At 45.1% G+C, this 19,709-nt stretch overlaps 1 protein-coding gene across 4 annotated transcripts in view; it reads right to left on the bottom strand.

The window, feature by feature from the left end:
* SMG1 (SMG1 nonsense mediated mRNA decay associated PI3K related kinase) overlaps window positions 1–19,709 on the bottom strand; it is a 795,166-nt gene that overhangs the window by 463,322 nt on the left and 312,135 nt on the right. For all 4 annotated transcript variants that reach the window (XM_082260927.1, XM_082260924.1, XM_082260925.1 and 1 more), the window contains exons 21-23: window positions 15,675–15,871; window positions 5,471–5,635; window positions 5,225–5,379 (exon numbers count right to left, since the gene is read on the bottom strand). In XM_082260927.1, coding sequence (XP_082117053.1) covers window positions 5,225–5,379; window positions 5,471–5,635; window positions 15,675–15,871 — 517 coding nt within the window. The remainder of the gene's footprint in view (window positions 1–5,224; window positions 5,380–5,470; window positions 5,636–15,674; window positions 15,872–19,709) is intronic.

The raw sequence follows: 19,709 nt of genomic DNA, 5'->3' as shown, positions 1-19,709 counted from the left end.
CCAGGTTTATGGCGTAAAAGCTTAACCCACTCAACAAAGTCAGCGACACCAGGGCAATGGTGAATATCGGCCTCAGTGCCGAACCAGCAAGGGTTTACATATTGCGGGCCACAGCCACCGCCTTCCTGTCAGCTGAGTTTTTAGAGGCCAGGGACTCTACCTGGAATCATGGTTGCCTTGTTTATTCTGGAAACTGGAGGGTCCACCACCGGAGAAACAGTCCACTTCTTATGAAGGGACTCCTAATAAGGGTATCGCCTAGCAAATCTATTAAGGACCCCAAGGGGACACTTTGGTCATCCCCTCTCTGTAGTAACAATTCTGTCAAAATACAGAAAAAGGTTACAACTTTGCCGCTCTGGATGGCAATGCGCACGCACGCAGGACATAATGGCGCCAAACGGCCTATTTAAGCTCAGTAATTGCAGTCACTAGCTGCTGGATGATCTTCAGCTTCCCGTGTTCCTTGTGCCTTGTTTTGCCTGCTAATCTTGGATTTCCTGTTGCCGACCCGGACTGCTTGACCTCGACTCCTCTTGATACCTCTGGCTCTTGACCTTTTGGCTTGTCCCTGGACTCTCCTCTGCTTTCTCCTGTGTCTGACCCGGCTTGGCTCCTGACTCCGCATTACCAGTCTCCTGTGGGCTACCCAGCTTACCTCTGTTCCTGCAGCACACCTGCCTGGCTTGCCAAGTGTTCCAGATCCGCCTAGGACTTACCACTTATTGGCTCCAGCCTCCATCTGGCCATCCCAGCCGGCAACCCGTGCTACTTCGGGCACAGCACTCCCTGTCTCACCTCCAGGGGTGCTCTGCACCTAGCCGCAAGGGGAGCCCTCTCTACACTCTGGCTTCGGATCAGGTACGTGACAGCAACATGTTCTGACCTCGTTTTTAGCTGTTGATATATTTAAAGAATTTCTTAGGGTTCTTTTTACTATTCTCTGTCATTTGTCTCTCGAAGTTGATTTTAGCCATTTTGATTTCGTTTTTACATTTCTTATTTAATTCCTTGTATAGCTGGAACGCCGATAATGTCCACTCCGATTTATATTTCTTGAAGGCCATTTTTTTCCCTAAAAGGCTTATTTACATTACAGCTAAGCCAGCCAGGTTTGCCTTTGGCGCTTTTAAATTTATTTCCCATTGGAATGCACTGCGAGATGCATTTGTTTAATAAGTTCCTATAGCATTCCCTTTTTTCCTCTGTGGTCAGTGTTCCTAGGGTTTGGTCCCAGTTTATTTCCTCTATCATTGAGCACAATTTGGGAAAGTTTGCCCTTCTGAAGTTTAGGGTTTTTATGTTCCCCTTATGTCTTGCTATGTTGTGATTTACACTAAATGTGATCGCTAGAACCCAGGTTGTCCCGGACTTCTACATCTGAGATTAGGTCTGGGTCATTAGTAATTAATAGATCCAACACTGCATTCAGTCTAGTAGGAGAATCCACCAACTGAGACATGTAGGTGTCCTGTAAGGTTTCCATAAAGAGACAGGCCTTTAGTGAGTGTGCAGTTCTCTCTTCCCAGTTAATGTCGGGATAGTTGAAGTCCCCCAATATGATGACTGGCCCCAGCTTTGCCACGCTACCCAATAGTGACATCAATTCCAACTCTACCTCCTCCCTTTGGTTGGGTGGCCTATAACAAACCCCCACAATTACTTTCCCCTTTTCACCTTCCCTACGGAGCTCTACCCACACGGATTCTAACTCCGTACTCATCCCTTCCATATCATCACTCCTCTCCACCACCCTTACATTATTATTGACATAGAGACATACCCCTCCCCCTCTTTTTCCTTCCCTGTCTTTCCGATACACAGAATACCCTTGGTACATTTCCAACTCATCCATTTTATTAGTTAGGCTCCTGGCATTTGCATATATCCCTCTTAGTTTAGTGGAAGTTGATATTGCATAGTGCTTAATTTTATTTCGGTTTGGTCTGAGGCTTGTCAATTTTAGACGCTACGGACCTGCTGTCGCTTCTGCCCCCAATAATACTCTGTCCTTAGCTCCCTCCTAACTGACTCTACCACTGGGCCCTCCCCCCATCCTCCTAGTTTAAAATCCCCTCCAACTTGGTGGCCATCGTTCTCCCCAAAAGAGATCTACCGTCCCCATTAAGGTGCAGCCCGTCCTTACTAAAGAGCCGGTAGCCGACTGAGAAGTCAGCCCAGTTCTCCAGGAACCCAAACCTCTCCTTCCTACACCAGTTCCTCAGCCAATTGTTCATTTCCCTAAGCTCCTTTTGCCTCTCTGGTGTGGCTCGAGGAACAGGCAGTATTTCAGAGAAAACCACCTTGGAGGTCCCATGCCTCAATCTATTTCCTAAGTCTCTGAAATCATTCTTTAGGATCCTCCACCTTCCTCTTACTTGGTCATTGGTGCCAACATGCACCCTGACCACTGGGTCCTCCCCAGCACCACCCAATAATCTGTCTACTCGATCCTCGATGTGCCGAACTCGAGCACCCGGTAAATAACCTACTGTTCGGCTACCGCAATTGTTTTCACAGATTGCCCTATCTGTCCTCTTGATAATTGAGCCCCCCATTACTACAACCTGTCTAACCTTTCCTGAGTCACGGCCCACCTCCTTCCTGGAGCCACGGCTCCACTGGCAGCTGGGGGAGGGTGCCTGCTCCAGCACTGCCACCCCTGAGCTGATATCCCCATTATCATATGCAACTTGACATATTTGTTGGGGTGTATCACCTCAGGACTGGCCTCCCTAATGCTTTTCTCTCTACCCCTTCTGTCACCCAACTGCCTACCTATGTTGCCTGCATCTCCACCCTCCTCTATGCTGGCCCCTGCCAGCAGCTGATGGGTAATGTCCAAGCTCCTTTAAAGGTTGTTGATGCTACGCAGTGTTTCTACCTTGTTCTCTAGATCCAGGATTTGGGCTTCCAGAAAAACAAGTCGCTCATATCTTGCACAGCAGTATTCGCCCTCGATTGGTTCATCAAGGAATGCATACATAAAGCAAGAAGTGCACTGAGTGGAATCCCCAATCCTGCCGGACATTATTACCCACTACTTTATGAGGAAAAAATTAGGATACCTGCTATTCCTTACCTACACTACCTCTATCGCCCCTGGTACTAACCCTAGGGTACTCACCAGTCGCCTACGGTACTCACCAGTTGCCTACGGTTGATAGGTCCTCCTAGTCACTAGGGTTGTTCACCAGTCGTTAAAAAGGTACTCCCAGTCACAAGGTATACCCGGTCCCAGTCGCTACAGTATCTCCCCAGGCACTGAGGTTACTACCAGATGCTAACTTACTCCTTAGTTGCTAAGGTTTACCCCCAGTCGCTTACACCCAGTCGCTAAGGCTACATGCCTTGTCACTAAATATTTACTCAGTTGCTAACACCCAGTTGCTAACCCCGAGTCGCTAAAACCCAGTCGCTAAGGTTACACACCTTGTCACTAAATATTCACCCAGTCGCTAACTCCAAGCTGCTAAGGCTACACTAGTCACTAAATATTCCCCTCTGGCTCCTCCTCCCCCCCGAGCGGCTGAACAGCTGATCACTTACTCACGTCCCTGCTGCTGCTGTCGCTCCCTCTGTCCTCCTGACCCTCCTCCGCTCAGTTGCTAGTCACCGGTCCCCCAGAGGTCCCCGCACCCGGCTTCCCCCGCAGCTCCTCTTCCTCCTCGCACTAAGCTCCCTCCTCGCACTCAGCTCCCTCGCTGCACACACGCACAGCACACAGCGTTCGGCTTCTCACAGCGCCGCCTCCTCAACACAGCATGATCCCTCCTTGAAGGACTTTTTGGAACATTTAACAATTAAAAGCATTAAATACAGCCAACGCATTTCGGGGGGGGGGGGGGGGACCTCCCTCTTCAGGTTTGAGCAGTCGATTTTATTAAAGTCACGACAGAATGTACTAAAGGACCTGTGTTAAGCTTGATGAAGGCTTATGTCTCCTGATGGTATTAAAGACAGCCTGAATGGGTAACCTTGTGGAAGAGGTCCCGTGTAGTAAAGACAATCTGATGGGTCTCATTTCCAGAATGTTGATGGGAAGTTTCAACTACTGTGTCCCTCTCCACCCAAGAACATGAACAGTGTTAAAAAGTGTGCTCTGTGGGCATCTTACCAAGTTTTGTTTGCCAGTGTCCAATCACCTGAAAATAGCTGTATATAACCCATGGATCATGAATACTTACATAGTTAGTGAGGTTGAAAAAAGACATAAGTCCATCCAGTTCAACCTATGATGTGTGTGTGTGTGTTTGCTTTTAACCGTACATTGTACACCCCTGTATGTTGTGGTCTTTAAGGTGTCCATCCAATAGTTTTTTGAAACTATCAATGCTCCCCGCTGATACGACTGCTTGTGGAAGAGAATTCCACATCCTTACCGCTCTTACAGTGAAGAACCCCTTACGCACTTTAAGGTTAAACCGCCTTTCCTCAAGTTTTAGTGAGTGGCCACGTGTCTTCTTGTATCTCCTTTCTCTTTACTTTACTTGTGTACTGTACTATATGATTAAGTGCATTTCTTTTTAGTGGCAGCTTTTTGTCTCTAAATTGCATAGAAAAACAAATTATTTACCAAAAGAAATCCTTGTTTGTCCTGAAAAAAAAAATCACATGAATTACTTTGTAAAGGCTTAGAAATTTCGCCTAGCAGCACTAGGGTCGTCGGTGCGAATCCCAATCCCGGCACTACCTACCTGGAGTTTGCATGTTCTTCCTGTGCCTACGTGGATTTCCTACGGGTACTCTGGTTTCCTCCCACACTCCAAAGACCTGCAAGTAGGTTATTTGGCTCCTGTCTAAATTGGCCCGAGTATGTGTACGTATGAATGGGAGTTAGGGACCTTTGATTGTAAGCTCCCAGAGTGTCATTAGACAAAGAGGGGGAGGGGGGGATTGTCCCCTAGGTGTATATCGGTTTGTGCCTGATTTTCAATAAAGAGTTAGTTGCTTTCAGACTAATACAAGCTAAATTCAGGCTAGTTTTTGTATGTAGGGCGGCTGGAATCTCTCTATATGTCCAGACTGGAGAAAGCCGTATACAGACAAAAGACCACAAACACGGTGTGGGTCGGGAGGTTCTGTTACACCTATAATAATAATCTTTATAAAAAAAAGTATCACAGAATAAATAGGCTCACAGAAGAAATGTAAACATTGCTCTGGTTCAAAAAGGAAAAAAGTGCAAGAACTGAAGTGATTAAGTAAAACCATAGCAACACACCTCCCATCGGCTTGCAGAGCTACAGAATTTATCCAAGAAAGGGTTTTGCCAGCAACAGCAGATGACCACACGGTAAGCCCCTGTATAGCTTCGGGGCACTGAAGTTCACACAGAGCCTCCACTACCATCATTACTGACAACTCAAGTTCTGTCCCCTAAGAAAAAAAAAAAGATAGTGAAGCCACTGTTTTAAAGACAATACAAGCTCTGTCTCAAGTTTTCTAACACAATTATGACAACTCTTACCTGAGGTGCACTGCTGTTCTTTATCTCTGCAAGAAGGTCAAAGCCATGTCTAACTGTAACAGCTGGCTGCCCAGCCAACAAACCCACTCTCATAATGGCAATTCGAATTCGAGTGAGCCAATCTTGGCATGTTTGTCGATTAGTATAAAAGAAAGTCCTGATGACCTATAAATGGCAGAAGTAAAAATGCTTAGAGACTTTAAAACCATTCATGAAAATTCTATCAAAAAACTGACCTGGAGCCTTAATGTGATTGCAAACCCTTACCTTGAAAAACAACCCATTCAGTTTTAAAATAGAAATGAAAGTCAAAATGCGTATGGAGATATAAGATATCTATCTATCTATATATATATCTATCTATGCCTGCCGGCTGTCATGCTGGGGGGGGGGGGGGGGGGGTGCCGCCGGGCGCGCACAGTGTACCTTTACAGGAATACGCTGTTTATGCGTATCCCTGTAAAAGAATACGCATGGGGATCCCGTTCCCCATCCATCTAGCAGATCAGATGGAAATGTACAGGTGGCCTGGTTCCATCTGGCTGCCCCATAGAGAACAGCGGGCTGTGCCCGTATCCGTTCTGCATCAACGGAGTGGACGTGGATCTGTCATCCGCTTGCTCAGCAGAGATCAGCAGACCGATTCCTCGATGAGCAAGCGGATCTGCTTGACAGAGTCCGCTCCATGTTTTTTTGTTTACAATTTTTTTTTTTGGGGGGGGGGGGGGCTTTGGTGAGTTATTAGAGGTCTAAACAGACCCCCATACCTCTTATCGGAGACAGAAAAGGAGACTTAAAGTCCCTTCCTCTGAAGCACTTTACATGAATGAATGAGGAGTCTGTACAGAGACTCCTTATCCATTCATAAACTGACAGTCTGACACATAGTAAACTCTCGGTTTGCTATGATCAGCTGAGCGCTCAGTGGACACAGGAGACATCGGTAGCGATGGCTGCCTCGGTCCGCTGCAATACAGGGAGGGGGGGGGCTGGTAAACACATGATGATGCCTTAGTAGTAATTTAGCAGTAATTTTGCAAGTTATGCTGTGTTTTGTGTGCACTATTACTGATTTTAGAGTATTTTTTTTTTTTTTTGGCGATAATAGCGATATGAACATTTGCGCAATTATTGTGGGGCCCACAAAAACTGGATTTTTGTAAGAACTCGCAGTAAAATCCGTTTATCTGAAGTCCATTGACAGAAACAACCTCCCTGCAGGAGTAGTTCTAGGCAGGGAAAAATCTATTCTCCACGCCCACGGGGCTGTCCCCACAGGCATAACCTACACCCTCTGCTCCAGCAAACCAGTTTCGTTGTAAGCAGTGAAGATGATACAAAAAATCATCCCCATATTAGAGGGGCGGGCGCTGCATCTGTCAATGGACTTCAGAAACTGATTTTACAGTAAGTTTAAAAAAACAGTTTTCTCTATCGTCCATCAACAGGCACAACCTTCTTATCCATTGGGACTTCTGAAACAGCAGCCTGCAAAACCTTGCGGCCAAAGGAAGCATCCGAAGATGCCAACAAATCAACCTTGTCGAATTTTGTAAAGGTGTGCACAGACGACCAAGTTGCTGCTTTACAAACGTGCACTACTGAGGCCTGATGGCAAAAAGCCCAAGAGGCCCTCAGCGCTCTAGTAGAATGAGCCTTCACAGGGAAAGGAGAAACCTGACACTTAAACAAATAAGCCTGAATAACCGTCTGCCTGATCTATCTGGATATGGTCCCAGCAGACGCAGCCAAACCTTTCCGAGGTCCTTTGGTAAGAAGAGTCTGATTTTCGAAAAGACTCAGTTACCATCAGATAAACCCTTATCGCCCGAACCACATCCAGAGAGTGCCATGCAATTTCCTTGGGATGCTTGGGCTTAGGACATAAGGAAGGCAACACAATGTCTTCATTGAGATGAAAATTCACCACCACCTTGGGGAGGAAAGACGGATTAGGTCGAAGTACCACTTTATCTCTGTGGACCAACAAATAAGGCGGACAGGACAGTGCCGCCAACTCAGACAGACACTCTGCAAGCAGAAGTAATAGCCACCAGGAAGGCAACATTCTGTGACAGACAAAATACAAAAAACCAGATTGAGATCCCAGGGAGGCAACGGGGATCGCCTCGGAGTAGCCAGATGATGCACCCCCTGAAGAAAAGTGTGAATCAAGTTACTAGTGGCCAACGGACGCTGGAAGTAAATAGCTAAGGCCGACACTTGGCCCTTAATAGTGCCGAAAGCTAACTGCTGCTCAACCCCTTTTTGTAAAAAGGCCAAAACCCTAGCTATAGAAAACAAGCGAGGGTGCAGCTGCGATTTACACCATGAAATGTACGATTTCCACGTACGATGATAGATCTTCCTGGACGTCGATTTGCTGGCTTTCAAAAGTGTAGCAATGACCAAGTCAGAAAGGCCTCTATCCCTCAACACCTTGCTTTCAACAGCCAAGCCATAAAAGCCAGCGACCGTAAAGCAGGATGGAAGATCGGTCCCTGAGAAAGCAGATCTTCCCACAGAGGGCGTCTCCATGGAGGATTTACGACCATTCTTACCAGGTGTGCGTACCAAGAACGCTGAGGCCAGTTTGGTGCCACCAGAATGACCGGAATGCCTTCCACCGCCACCCGACGAAGAAACATTGGCAGGAGTACGAGCGGAAAGGAGGCATAAATCAGCCGATACTTGCTCCAAGAAGCCACCAAGGCATCTGTGGCGTCCGCCATAAGATCTCTCGACCTGGCCACAAACCACCTAACTTTTCTTTTGAGGCGAGACGCAAACTGATCCACCTCCGGAGTCCCCCACCGGACACACAGGAGGTGAAACCCCTCCGAATGAAGGGCCCATTCCCCTTGATCCAGCACCTGACGACTCAGGTTATACACTTGCCAATTCTTCACACCCGGAATGTGGGCTGGGGAAAGGGTCGGAACAATGTCTTCCACCCAAACCAGAATCTTAGCCACTTTCGTGGATGCCAGGACACTCTTGGTGCCCCCCTGGATTATTGATGTAAGCCACTGCCATAGCATTGTTCCATTGCATCCGAACCGGGGACCCGCATAGAAGACTTGTCCAGTGGAAGAGGCAAAGCTTCATCGCTCTGAGCTCCAGAATATTGATTGGCAAGGAAGACTATTCTGCCGACCAAGTCCCCTGGGCGCAGAGCTTCCCCAGCACTCCACCCCAGCCTGACAGGCTGGCATCCCGTGGTGACCACTGTCCAAAACAGCAGCAGGAAAGACTTGCCCTAACACAAAGCTGGCGACTGGATACACCAGGATAGAGCCGACTTTGTGAGATGGTTCAAACAAATCTTCTGGTCCAATGACTGAGGGTCCCTGTTCCATTTTGCAAGAATCTTTCTGCATAGGCCTCGAGTGAGACTGAGCAAACGGGACCCCCTTGAAGGTCAATACCATCAGACTCAGGGCCCTCATGCAAGCCCGCAAGAAAGACTGATCAGTTTCCATCAGCAACCTGATCGCCCTTTGCAACTTCTGAAGCTTTTCCAAGGGGAGAAAGACCTTCACCAGCCCAGAGTCGAGTCAGCCCCAGATACGTGACCCGTATGGATAGCGTCAGAGCAGAATTTTTAAAATTTATTGTTCGCTCAAATTTTTGGAAGGGTCTGAACTGTAATTGAGATGTTGCCCAACAGATTTGAATAAGAGTCTGCTCGCAACAGGACCTTGGTAAAAACTCTGGGAGCAGAGGCGAGACCAAAGGGTAACTCCACAAATTAAAAGTGCTCCTCTGCACCTGCAAAGCGGAGGAATCGCTAATGTCCCTCAAAGATGGGGACGTGCAAAAACGCATCTTTGATATCGATAGAGGCCAGAAAATCTCCCTGATTTAAGGATGCAACCACCGATTGAATGGACTCCCTTTAAAACTTCTGAACCCGCACAAAGCGGTTCAGAGCCTTGAGATCCAGACTTTGACGCACCTTGTCATCCTTTCTGTGCACTGTGAACAGACTGGATTAGAAACCCTGCAAGCGTTCCTGCTGAGGAACCGGCACAATAACTCCTTGAGCCAGAAGATCCTGCACAGCCTCCCAGAGATCTTTCAAACAATCTGGAGACAGATGAAGATTTGACAGAAAAAAATCTGTCCATCGGCCGGGACCGAAATTCGATCTTGTACTCGGAACGAATGTTTGTGAAACCATTTGTCTTGAATGAAGGAAGTGCAGGGTTCCTAAAAGAAGCGCAGACGCCCCCCCCCCCCACACACACACACCTCACAAGCAGGTGAAGGTGCTCCTTCATGCTGAAGAGGACTTGGCCACAGAACCGGGCTGACTGGTCTTGGGCTTGCCCCAGTGCCTCTTAGTCCCTCCAGAAGCTCTGAACAGCTTACCTTTTTCTTGCGCCCTAGAGGCACAAAAAAAAACGCCAAACAATCCTTCTCCCACGAATCCGTAAAAACAGGGGAATCTTCTACAGGCACTATAGTGGATTTGTTAAACCTGGAAACGGGATGATCCACCTTAGGAGTTACCATCCAATGGTTGGAGTCTCAGCAAAAGGATAACAGCGTTAGTGCTTAGGCACTCTTAGCACGTGCTTGATGCGCTGCCATTGGTCATTAACAATATCATGAAAGGTCTCAGGACAAGGAAAAACCTTAACTGATTTTTGTGTCTTGTGGGAGCCAAAAGATACCCGTGTCCCTGCCGATGTGGGCTCATCTGCCATCTTTAAAAGTTTCCCTTACTGAAACAATAAGGGCTTCCACCAAAGCACGTTCCCGCGCTGCAGCTGAAGACAACAGGTCATCCTCACCATCTGATTGTGAGGACAGCGACCCCTCAGGTAGGGGGGCATCCATGGCGACCATATCAGCCTCCGATTTAGAGAACTCCACCAATGAGAGAATGCAGCGGCCGTTTGCGGAGCTGCTGAAATCGCGGCCAGCGACTGCGATCCGGACAGTCCAGGCATCGCTCTAAGTGGGTCTGAGAGTAAATTTACTGCCTGGGAAATTAGTACTGTCACTTTAAAAACGCAGATGGCGGTTCCCACTTAAATATATACTGACAGCAGAGTGTGCAGGGATATGCCCACAAAGACCCCAGTACTTTACCACCTCCAGAGGAAACCTCCTGGATCAGACTGCAGCAGAAGAGGGAGTTACAGGATTTGACATCAGCCTGGTATGTGAAAGGTCACGCTGCCTGTGTAGCACCTCAGGGCTACACAAAAATGGCTGCCAATGCAAATCAATAGGAAGCACAGGAAAAATGGCTGCTCCATTCAAGTCAATGGGAAAAAATATTTACATTACCCACACTAAAGATGGTGGCACTCAGGGCGTGCCATCCGGTCAAGGACCCCCAATATGCAGGCCTCAGTGATCTACAAAGGGACAGGGCACAGGGGCAGGTACCTGACAAGTCAGGGGGGGATCTTTTAAGAAGTCCAGGTTCTATTATGCCCAGGAAAGGGCCCACATCCCCCCCCCCCCCAAGACCACCAAAGGGCAAGGGGGGCTACATTTACTCACCATACCATGGAGCGGGTAGGCTCCACTGGGAAGAACCACCTCCCACCCGGAGTGGGGGTGCCACCAGCCGAGGGGTATGCTGCGACCCAGCGAGTAATCCACTTGCAGTCTCGTCCCCATCCGGAAAGGGGCACCATTGTGGCGAGGCCTAGTGCGGGACTATGACCTGCTCATAGGCCAGGCTGGGGAGACCTTAAGGATCTAGATTATCCAGTGCGAAACACCAGCCGGCATTACTTGTAGATCAGCAGGATGATCCCCCTAAACACTAACTAGCAAAGTGAGTAAAGGGAAATAAAACAAGATATTCTGAAAAAAATAAAAAACATTGATCGGAGTCCCAGCAGGAAACATAGGTCCTACTCCTTCTCTAGGCAGAAACAAACTGGTTTGCTGGAGCAGAGGGTGTGGGTTATGCCTGTGGGGACAGCCCCGTGGGCATGGAGAATTAATTTTTTTCCTGCCTAGAACTACTCCTGCAGGAGGCAGCATAACCCAATGAATAAGAAGAAGGCTGCGTCTGAAAATGGACGATCGAGAAATCAGTAGCACTTTTTTTCTACAGGCCATGTGCTTTCAGAAAATGTCTGGTTTGAGGACATGTCTGTGCGCTGAGAATTCAGCCATACAAACTGTATGTCTGAATTTGCATCGCATTCGGATCAAACTCGTGCAGGACCCTTTTGTTTGTGTCCGCAGCAGAATCGGATTGCATTTGCATGGGTGTTCATACACATGCAATTCGATTACTGTCCAAAAACACAGTTTACACTGAGATCTGAAAACCAATCTGGGGGTGTCATTAACTTTGTATTGACACCCACAGCAGTTTGCAGAGGGCAGCGTGAACTGCCGGCGATTCAGGAACCCGCACTGGATTCCCAGGGTCTCGTACCAGTGTGAACCGAGCCTGAGGGTACATTTCAAATTATAAAAGCTGTAAGTGAAAAATGGTAACCTGCCCGCTGCCCGCAGTTGAGTGAGTTTCTTGATGTCCATATGTTATTCATTCGTAGTGAAAAGTGTACACATTGCTGTTTGTTCTAGAGTTATGCCTAGAAAACTTCTGGAGATATAATTTTCGTATCTCTGTACTTGTATTCTCTCTCTGTATTTATGCAAAAATGCTTAAAAAAAAATAATAATTTAAAAAAAAAAAAATTGCAGTTTTACGTACATTCAGTTTTCACCAGTTCACAAAAAGCTACAATTTAAAATGTACAAATATTTGTTCAAACATTTACTTATTAACTCAATACAGTTTTAGCTTTTATATTTAGTAGGAATATTGTACATTTTGCCATGTATGAATCCACTATTAATGATTTTAGTGTATTGTCAGCGAAAATAGCCTTAAAAATCAGTAGCCCCTTCTTTTTATGGGGGGGGGGGGGGGGGGGGGGGGGGGTCTTTTATAAACGCTGTAAGGGAAAAAAAAAAAACCTCCAGATATTTAGAGAAATTTTGGCGTACGTCCAAGTTAGCTTTTATATTTGAAAGAACTTAGGGGATTTAGTAAAATTTGCTGTGTTTGTATCTGCGAATAAAGATTTTAGTGCATTTTTAGCAGAAAAAATTGTTTTGGAAAACATTTCCACAAATATCGCGAGGCCTTAAAAAATCAGTAGCACCTTCCATTTTTTCTACTACCCCTTTGCTTTCAGAAAATGTAAAGTTTGGTGGGTTTTTAAAAACTCTGAAAGCTAAAAATGAAAACCTCCAGATTGAGAAATTTGGTTATTTACAATTTTGTGTACATTCAGTTTTCACCATTTCGCAAAAAAGTGCAATAAAAAAATGTACAAATATCTATTAACTTAATACAGGTTAAGCTTTTTTGATCAGGAGGATTTTAGCAGGAATTTTGTAAAAATTGCTGTTTGTATCTGCTATAAATGATTTTTAGCGAAAATATTGATTTGGTAAACATTTGTGCAAATATCGGGGGGGGGGGGGGGGGGTCTTTAACGAAACTCATAGCTGTAAAGGAACAATTAAAACCTAGATTTTTTGAGAAATTTGGATATTTCCATTTTTGCATATGCTCACCATTTCGCAATAAGGCGCAATCTAAAATTTACAAATAGTGGTTATTTAACTCAATACAGGTTAGCTTTTATATTTAGGAATTCAGGAATTTTGTAAAATGTGCTGGGTTTTATCTGCTAATGATTTTAGAGTATTTTTAGCAAACATATTGTTTTGATAAACATTTGCCCAAATATTGTGCCCTAAAAATCAGTGGCACCTTATTTGTATTCTACTGGTCGTCATGTGCTTTCAGAAAATACATGATTGGGGGGGGGGGGGGGGGTCTTTAAACTCTGAAAGCTGTAAAAGGTAAAATAAAAATCTAAATGGAAAAATTGCAAAAATGGCCTAGCCAGCCAATTTAAAAGTGGAGCACAGGGCCAATGTGTCAGGATAGGTCTGACCATTGGAGAAAACCAGCAGAGTTCCCAGCATAGCTAAAGAACTGACCACCGGTGTGTGTTATCCTGCTTAGTGTGATCAGTTTTTAATAGGAAAGCAGAGAGACTTGTAGCAACACCAGGAATTTAACACAAAGGAAGCAATACAAAAAGAATAGGATACTATTTCATACAACTACACGGTACAGAAGGCACATATATGTAAGGAATATGAAATGCTGTGTTTACATATTCTTTAATATTTCACAGGAGGCAGAATACACCGCTTCCTATAGCAGCCATTGCAATCAGAAAGCAAATCCGGATTAATTTCTGGTTTAACAACCTCCTGTGGCATGCAATTTGTTTTAACAAATGGACCTCCTAGGAGGCTAGGTTCACACTACTGCAGATCCGACTTGATTCAATTTTCAGTGCAATTTTGATGACCCTAGTTTTTTTGGAGGAGATTAAATTTTAGATACAAAACACTGCCAAAACTCACAAAACACACATATACAGTGGATATAAAAAGTCTACATACCCCTGTTAAAATGTCAGATCTCTTTGATGTAAAAAAGGGAGACAAAGATAAACCATTTTAGAACTTTTTCCACCTCCAATGTGACCTATAAACTTTGGGACTCAGTTGAACAACAAACGGGAATCTTTTAGGTGAAGGGAAGTAAAAATAAACTAAAATATGGTTATGCAAGTGTGCACACCCTTAAACTAATACTTTGTTGAAGCACTTTTTGATTTTATTACAGCACTTAAAGTCTTTTTGAGTATGAGCATAGCACATATTGACTTGGCAATATTTGTCCACTTTTCTTTGCAAAAACACTTCAAATATGTTAGATTGCAAGGACATCTCCTGTGCACAGCCCTCTTCAGATCACCCCACAGATTTTCAAATCAGATTCAAGTCTGGGCTCTGGATGGGCCATACCAAAAAACTTTAATCTTCTTCTGGTGAAGCCATTCCTTTGTGGATTTGGATGTATGCTTTGGGTCATCGTCCTACTGAAAGAGGACGTTCCTCTTCATGTTCACCTTTCTAGCAGAAGCCTAAAGGTTTTGTGCTAATATTGACTGGTATTTGAAACTGTTCATAATTCCCACTACCCTAAGAGCCCTGTTCCAGCAGAAGGAAAAAAACCAAAGCATAATGCTGCCACCACCATGCTTCACTGTGGGTATGGTGTTCTTTTGGTGATGTGCAATGTTTTTGCACATATCTGCAGATATGTGCACATATTAAGCACAAATCTTTTGGCATTATTGCCAAAAAATTCAACCTTGGTTTCGTCAGACCATAAACACATTTTCCCACATGCTTTTGGAAGACTTCAGATGTGTTTTTGCAAAATGTAGCCAGGCTTGGATGTTTTTCTACATAATAAAAGGCTTCCATCTTGCAAGTTTTCTTCTTGTCTTTTCATAAATTTTGGAGGGACATCCAGTTCTTGCTAAGGTCAATGTTGTGCCACATTTTCTCCACTTAATGACAGTGTTCACTGTTTTCCATGGTACATCCAATGCCTTGGAAATTATTTTGTACTCTTCTTGTGACTGATATCTTTTAACAATGAGATCCCTCTGATGCTTTGGAAGCTCTCTGTGGACCATGGCTTTTGCTGTGGGATGCGACTAAGAAAATGCCAGAAAATACCTACTAGAACAGCTGAACTTTATTTTGGGTTAATCAGAGGCACTTTAAATGATAGCAGGTGTGTACTGACTCCTATTCAACATGAGTTTGAATGCAATTGCCTAATTCTGAACACAGCGACATCCCCAGTTATAAGAGGGTGTGCATACTAATGCAACCACATTTTAGTTTTTACCTCACCTCCCCCTTAAAAGATTTCAGTTTGTTTTTCAATTGAGTTGTACAGTTTATAGGTCACATTAAAGGTGTGAAAAGTTCTGAAATTATTTAACTGTGTATCATTTTTTTACACCACAGAAACCTGACATTTTAAAACAGGAGTGTGTAGACTTTTTATATCCACTGTACATGCATTTTACATGCTTGTGTGTTACATTTCTATTAACGTCTATATGGTTAAAATCATGCTGCAGCATTAGCAAAGCAGCAAAAGTACATTTCCCAAAAAATGCATTGCGCTGCATTGATGTAAATGGGCACCGCTGACAATAATGCAATTCCCATTGTATTGCAATTCTGTGTGACTGATGCTGTATCTGGAAATCTCACTAGTGTGAACTGAACTACGCCTAAAAGATATAACCCTTTATCTACTAACCTTAGGAGGGGAGGTTAATGCATTGGCACATCCTTCATAGGCATTGTACATCAGTTTGTCTAGGTTCTCCAGGTATTGGAGGAGGAGTACTAAACGTAATTGGTTGTTGGCATGTCCTTCATCATTCTCTGCAGTTGTCCACTGACTAACATCCTGGTCTGGATTTACAGTGTGGGCTGCAAGGCTCCGAATAATGCCTGAAGACAAAAAATATAAAAAATAAAAAAATCAGTCACAGCACAATTCATTTGCCGCAGTCAACAGTACCCTAATACCTGTTGTATAACTGTTTTCTATGTGCCCTGCTCACAGTTATAGGCTAAGTTCACCTTTAGGCCTCATGCACACTGGAAATTTTGCAAACTCCCTAGAATAGAAGCCTTTCCTCCTGGCAGCAGTGTCTTGGCAGAAAAAGCACCTGACGCTGGTAAAAGTATGTAATGCAAAATTTTAATTCGTTTTACAAGCCTCAAGAGCTTGGGTGTTAATTTCATTAGGCAGAACTATTCTGGCCATTGAAACGAATTAGTGTTAAACACGCCCTTAGACATGTTTACAAACGTCGCGTGTTTTTTTCTGCCAAAGAGCTATTGCTACTGGATGCACTGGAAGTGGGGTGTTTTTTTTTTTTTTGCTTCTAAAAGCCCAAGTGTGCATGGACACATAGGCTATCATGCAAAAGAGTTTAGAGGCTGGGGGGAAAAAAAAAAAAACACCCGACACCCCTAGAAGCAGCTGCAAAAACATCTTGTGTGCATGAGAAAAAATAAATGCATCAATTTACCCCCTTCATTTTTTGCGATACGGCGCTGCATACTTTAGCTGACAATTGCACGGTCATGCAACGCTATTCCTAAGTAAACTTGTGTGTCTTTTTTCCACAAATAGGAACTTCCTTTTGGTGGTATTTGATCACCTCTGCATTTAGTTTTTGCGCTATAAAAAAAAAAAGACAATTTTTGTGGGGAAAAAAAATAAAATTTTTTCATAAATTTAGGCCAATATGCATTCTAAAAATCCCAATAAGGGTATATTTATTGCTTTGTGCAAAAGTTAGGGTCTACAAGCTATGGGATATATATACATTTTTTTTAATAGTACTGGTGGCAATTAGTGACTTATAGCAGGACTGCGATATTGCGGCGGACATTCTGATACATTGCCTGGAACCAGTGGCACGAATCAGTAATCAGTGCTTAAAATATGCACTGTCACTGTACTAACACTGGCAGGGAAGGGGTTATCATCAGGGGCGTGTTAACTGGTATACAGTGTGCCTTGCCAGTGTTTTAGTCAACTGTGTGTGGTGCTTTTACTAGGGGAAGAGATGGAATTTATTCCCTGCAGCGCAGGGACATAAATTACACCCCTTTCCTCTTATCAGAATGGCAATCTGCCTTGTTTACATAAGTGAAGGGAAAGGAACTGGTGCGCTCTCTAACCACTTTAGGACTGCTCACTGTGCTGCTAATGCGGCAGTGGCAGCCCTGGGTCCAGCGACGTGGCCCTACGTCGCTGCACTCTTAGCTGTCTCGGCGGTGCGTGCTGCTGGAGGCTCGCTCCCGCTGTGTTTAGACACAGCGGGAGTCGGGCCGGAGGACGGGAGGCAGTGATCACCGCCTCTCTGCCCCCATCTTCGGGGAAAGTGTGAGAAGATCCGCCCGCTTGTGTAAACAAAGCAGGCGGATCTTTTCTGCGACAGACAGGGAGAGATCACAGGATTCAGCATAGCTGAACCTGGGATCTCTGTGTCTGTCATAGAACCCCCTCCCCCCACACACGTCAGTAAGCATGCGGCATACATTTAACCCCTTGATCACCAACAGTGTTAACCCCTTCCCTGCCAGTGTCATTATTATAGTAACAGTGCATATTTTTAGCACTGATTGCTGTAGTAATGTCACTGGTCTCCAAAAAGTGTCAAAAATGTCAGTTAGGGGCCCAAACTGTCCGCTGCAAGGTCGCAGTCCCCCACAAAAAAAAAAAAAAAACCCGCAGATCACCACCATTACAAGTAAAAGAAAAAAAAATGACAAATCTTTCCTGTAGTTAGTAGACGCGATAACTTTTGCGCAAACCAATCAAAATACGCTTATTGCGATTTTTTTTTTAACCAAAAATATGTAGCACAACACAAATTGGCATAAAATGTTAAAAAATTTTGATTTATAATTTTTTTTTTTTTGGGGGGGGGGGGGGGGGGGGAATGTTATTTTAGAATGTGAAAAAAATTGATTTTTGTAAAATCTTACCGTAAAATCCTTTTCTCTTAGCTCATCGACAGACGTAGTCCTCGGTGATACACCACCTTCGGGTTATGTTACCTCCGCAGGAGCAGGACTAGACAGGAAATTAAAAAGCTCTGGCCACACCCTAGGGGCAGTCCCAGAGGGTATATCCTCTCTCTCTCTGCCTCAGCAAATCAGTTATGTGAAAAAGCAGTGCTTAGAGAATTTAACCCAACCCAACTCCAAAACAGAGGGGCGGGGACTACGTCTGTCGATGAGCTAAGAGAAAAGGATTTTACGGTAAGATTTTACAAAAATCCATTTTTCTCTAGCGCTCATCGACAGACGTAGTCCTCGGTGATACACCACCTTCGGGACGTCCCAGAGCAGTATCACAACTGAGGGGTGGGAAAATGGAAATCAAATCCCAATCTAGAAGGCCCAACCGGTGCCAATTAGAAGTTTACAATGCTCATCCTTAATGATGAGACTCAACAAAAAAATTTTTCAAACAGAAAAAAACCCTCGAGGTAGACCACCGGTCTCCTCAAATTGCGGCCTGCAAAACCTTGCGGCCAAATGAGGCATCCGCCGATGCCGTCACATCAATTTTATAGAATTTAGTAAAGGTATGTACCGACGACCAAGTGGCCGCCTTACATACCTGGACCACTGACGCCTGATGGCGAAAGGCCCAGGAAGTACTGAGCGCTCGAGTGGAGTGCGCCCTAACAGGGAACGGAGGACTCTGACCCTTAATAGAATAAGCCTGTACCACCGTTTGTCTAATCCATTTGGCAATGGTCGCGGCAGATGCAGGCAAACCCTTTCTGGGGCCATCCGTGATCACAAAAAGTGAATCCGTCTTACGGAATGATTCCGTAGCTTTCAGGTATACCCTGATTGCCCGAACCACATCCAAGGAATGCAACGCATGTTCCCGATGATGCTTGGGCTGAGGACACAAGGAAGGTAGTACAATATCTTCATTCAGATGAAAATCTGAAACCACCTTAGGAAGAAAAGATGGCTTAGGATGAAGTACTACCTTATCCCTATGAATCACTAGGTATGGGGACTGGCATGATAATGCAGCCAGTTCTGACACCCTGCGAGCAGAAGTAATAGCCACCAAGAAGACCACCTTCTGGGATAAAGTAAGCAAGGGAATCTCCCTGATGTTTTCAAAGGGAGGTTTCTGTAGAACCGACAAAACCAAATTAAGATCCCAGGGCGGTAAGGGCGCGCGGACTGGAGGAGCCAGGTGCCGCACCCCCTGGATGAAATTCCGCACCAAGGATTTGGTAGCTAAAGGTTTCTGAAAGAAGATTGCTAATGCTGAAACTTGACCCTTGATGGTGCTCAAGGCTAGCTTCTGCTCAACCCCTTGTTGCAAAAAGGCCAATATTCGAGACACCGAATAGGTACGTGGAGGAAATCCTAAAGATTCGCACCACGCAATATAAGTCTTCCATGTGTGATAATAGACTTTGCTGGAAGTCGCTTTCCTTGCTTTAATAAGGGTAGAAATGACTGAAGTAGACAAACCTCTGTCCTTCAGTACTTGGGTCTCAATGGCCAGGCCATTAAAACCAGCGACTGTAAAGCACGAAGGTAAATAGGTCCTTGAGACTACAGACACTCCCTGAGACGAAGTTCCCACGGAACGTCTGCGACTAACCTGTCCAAGTCGGCCAGGCCGGCTTGAAGAGGCCAGCCTAGAATTTCTAGGACCACTGGCGCTGATTGGATCTGAACCAGGCGTCCCTAGAGGTATCTGGCCCCGACCATCCGAGAAAGTCTGGTC

The sequence above is a fragment of the Pelophylax lessonae genome, assembly GCF_965119305.1.
Source record: "Pelophylax lessonae genome assembly, chromosome: 6".
Lineage (NCBI taxonomy): Eukaryota > Metazoa > Chordata > Amphibia > Anura > Ranidae > Pelophylax > Pelophylax lessonae.
Note: the sequence above shows the minus strand (reverse complement) of the source record. Positions and strands in the feature narration are given on the sequence as shown.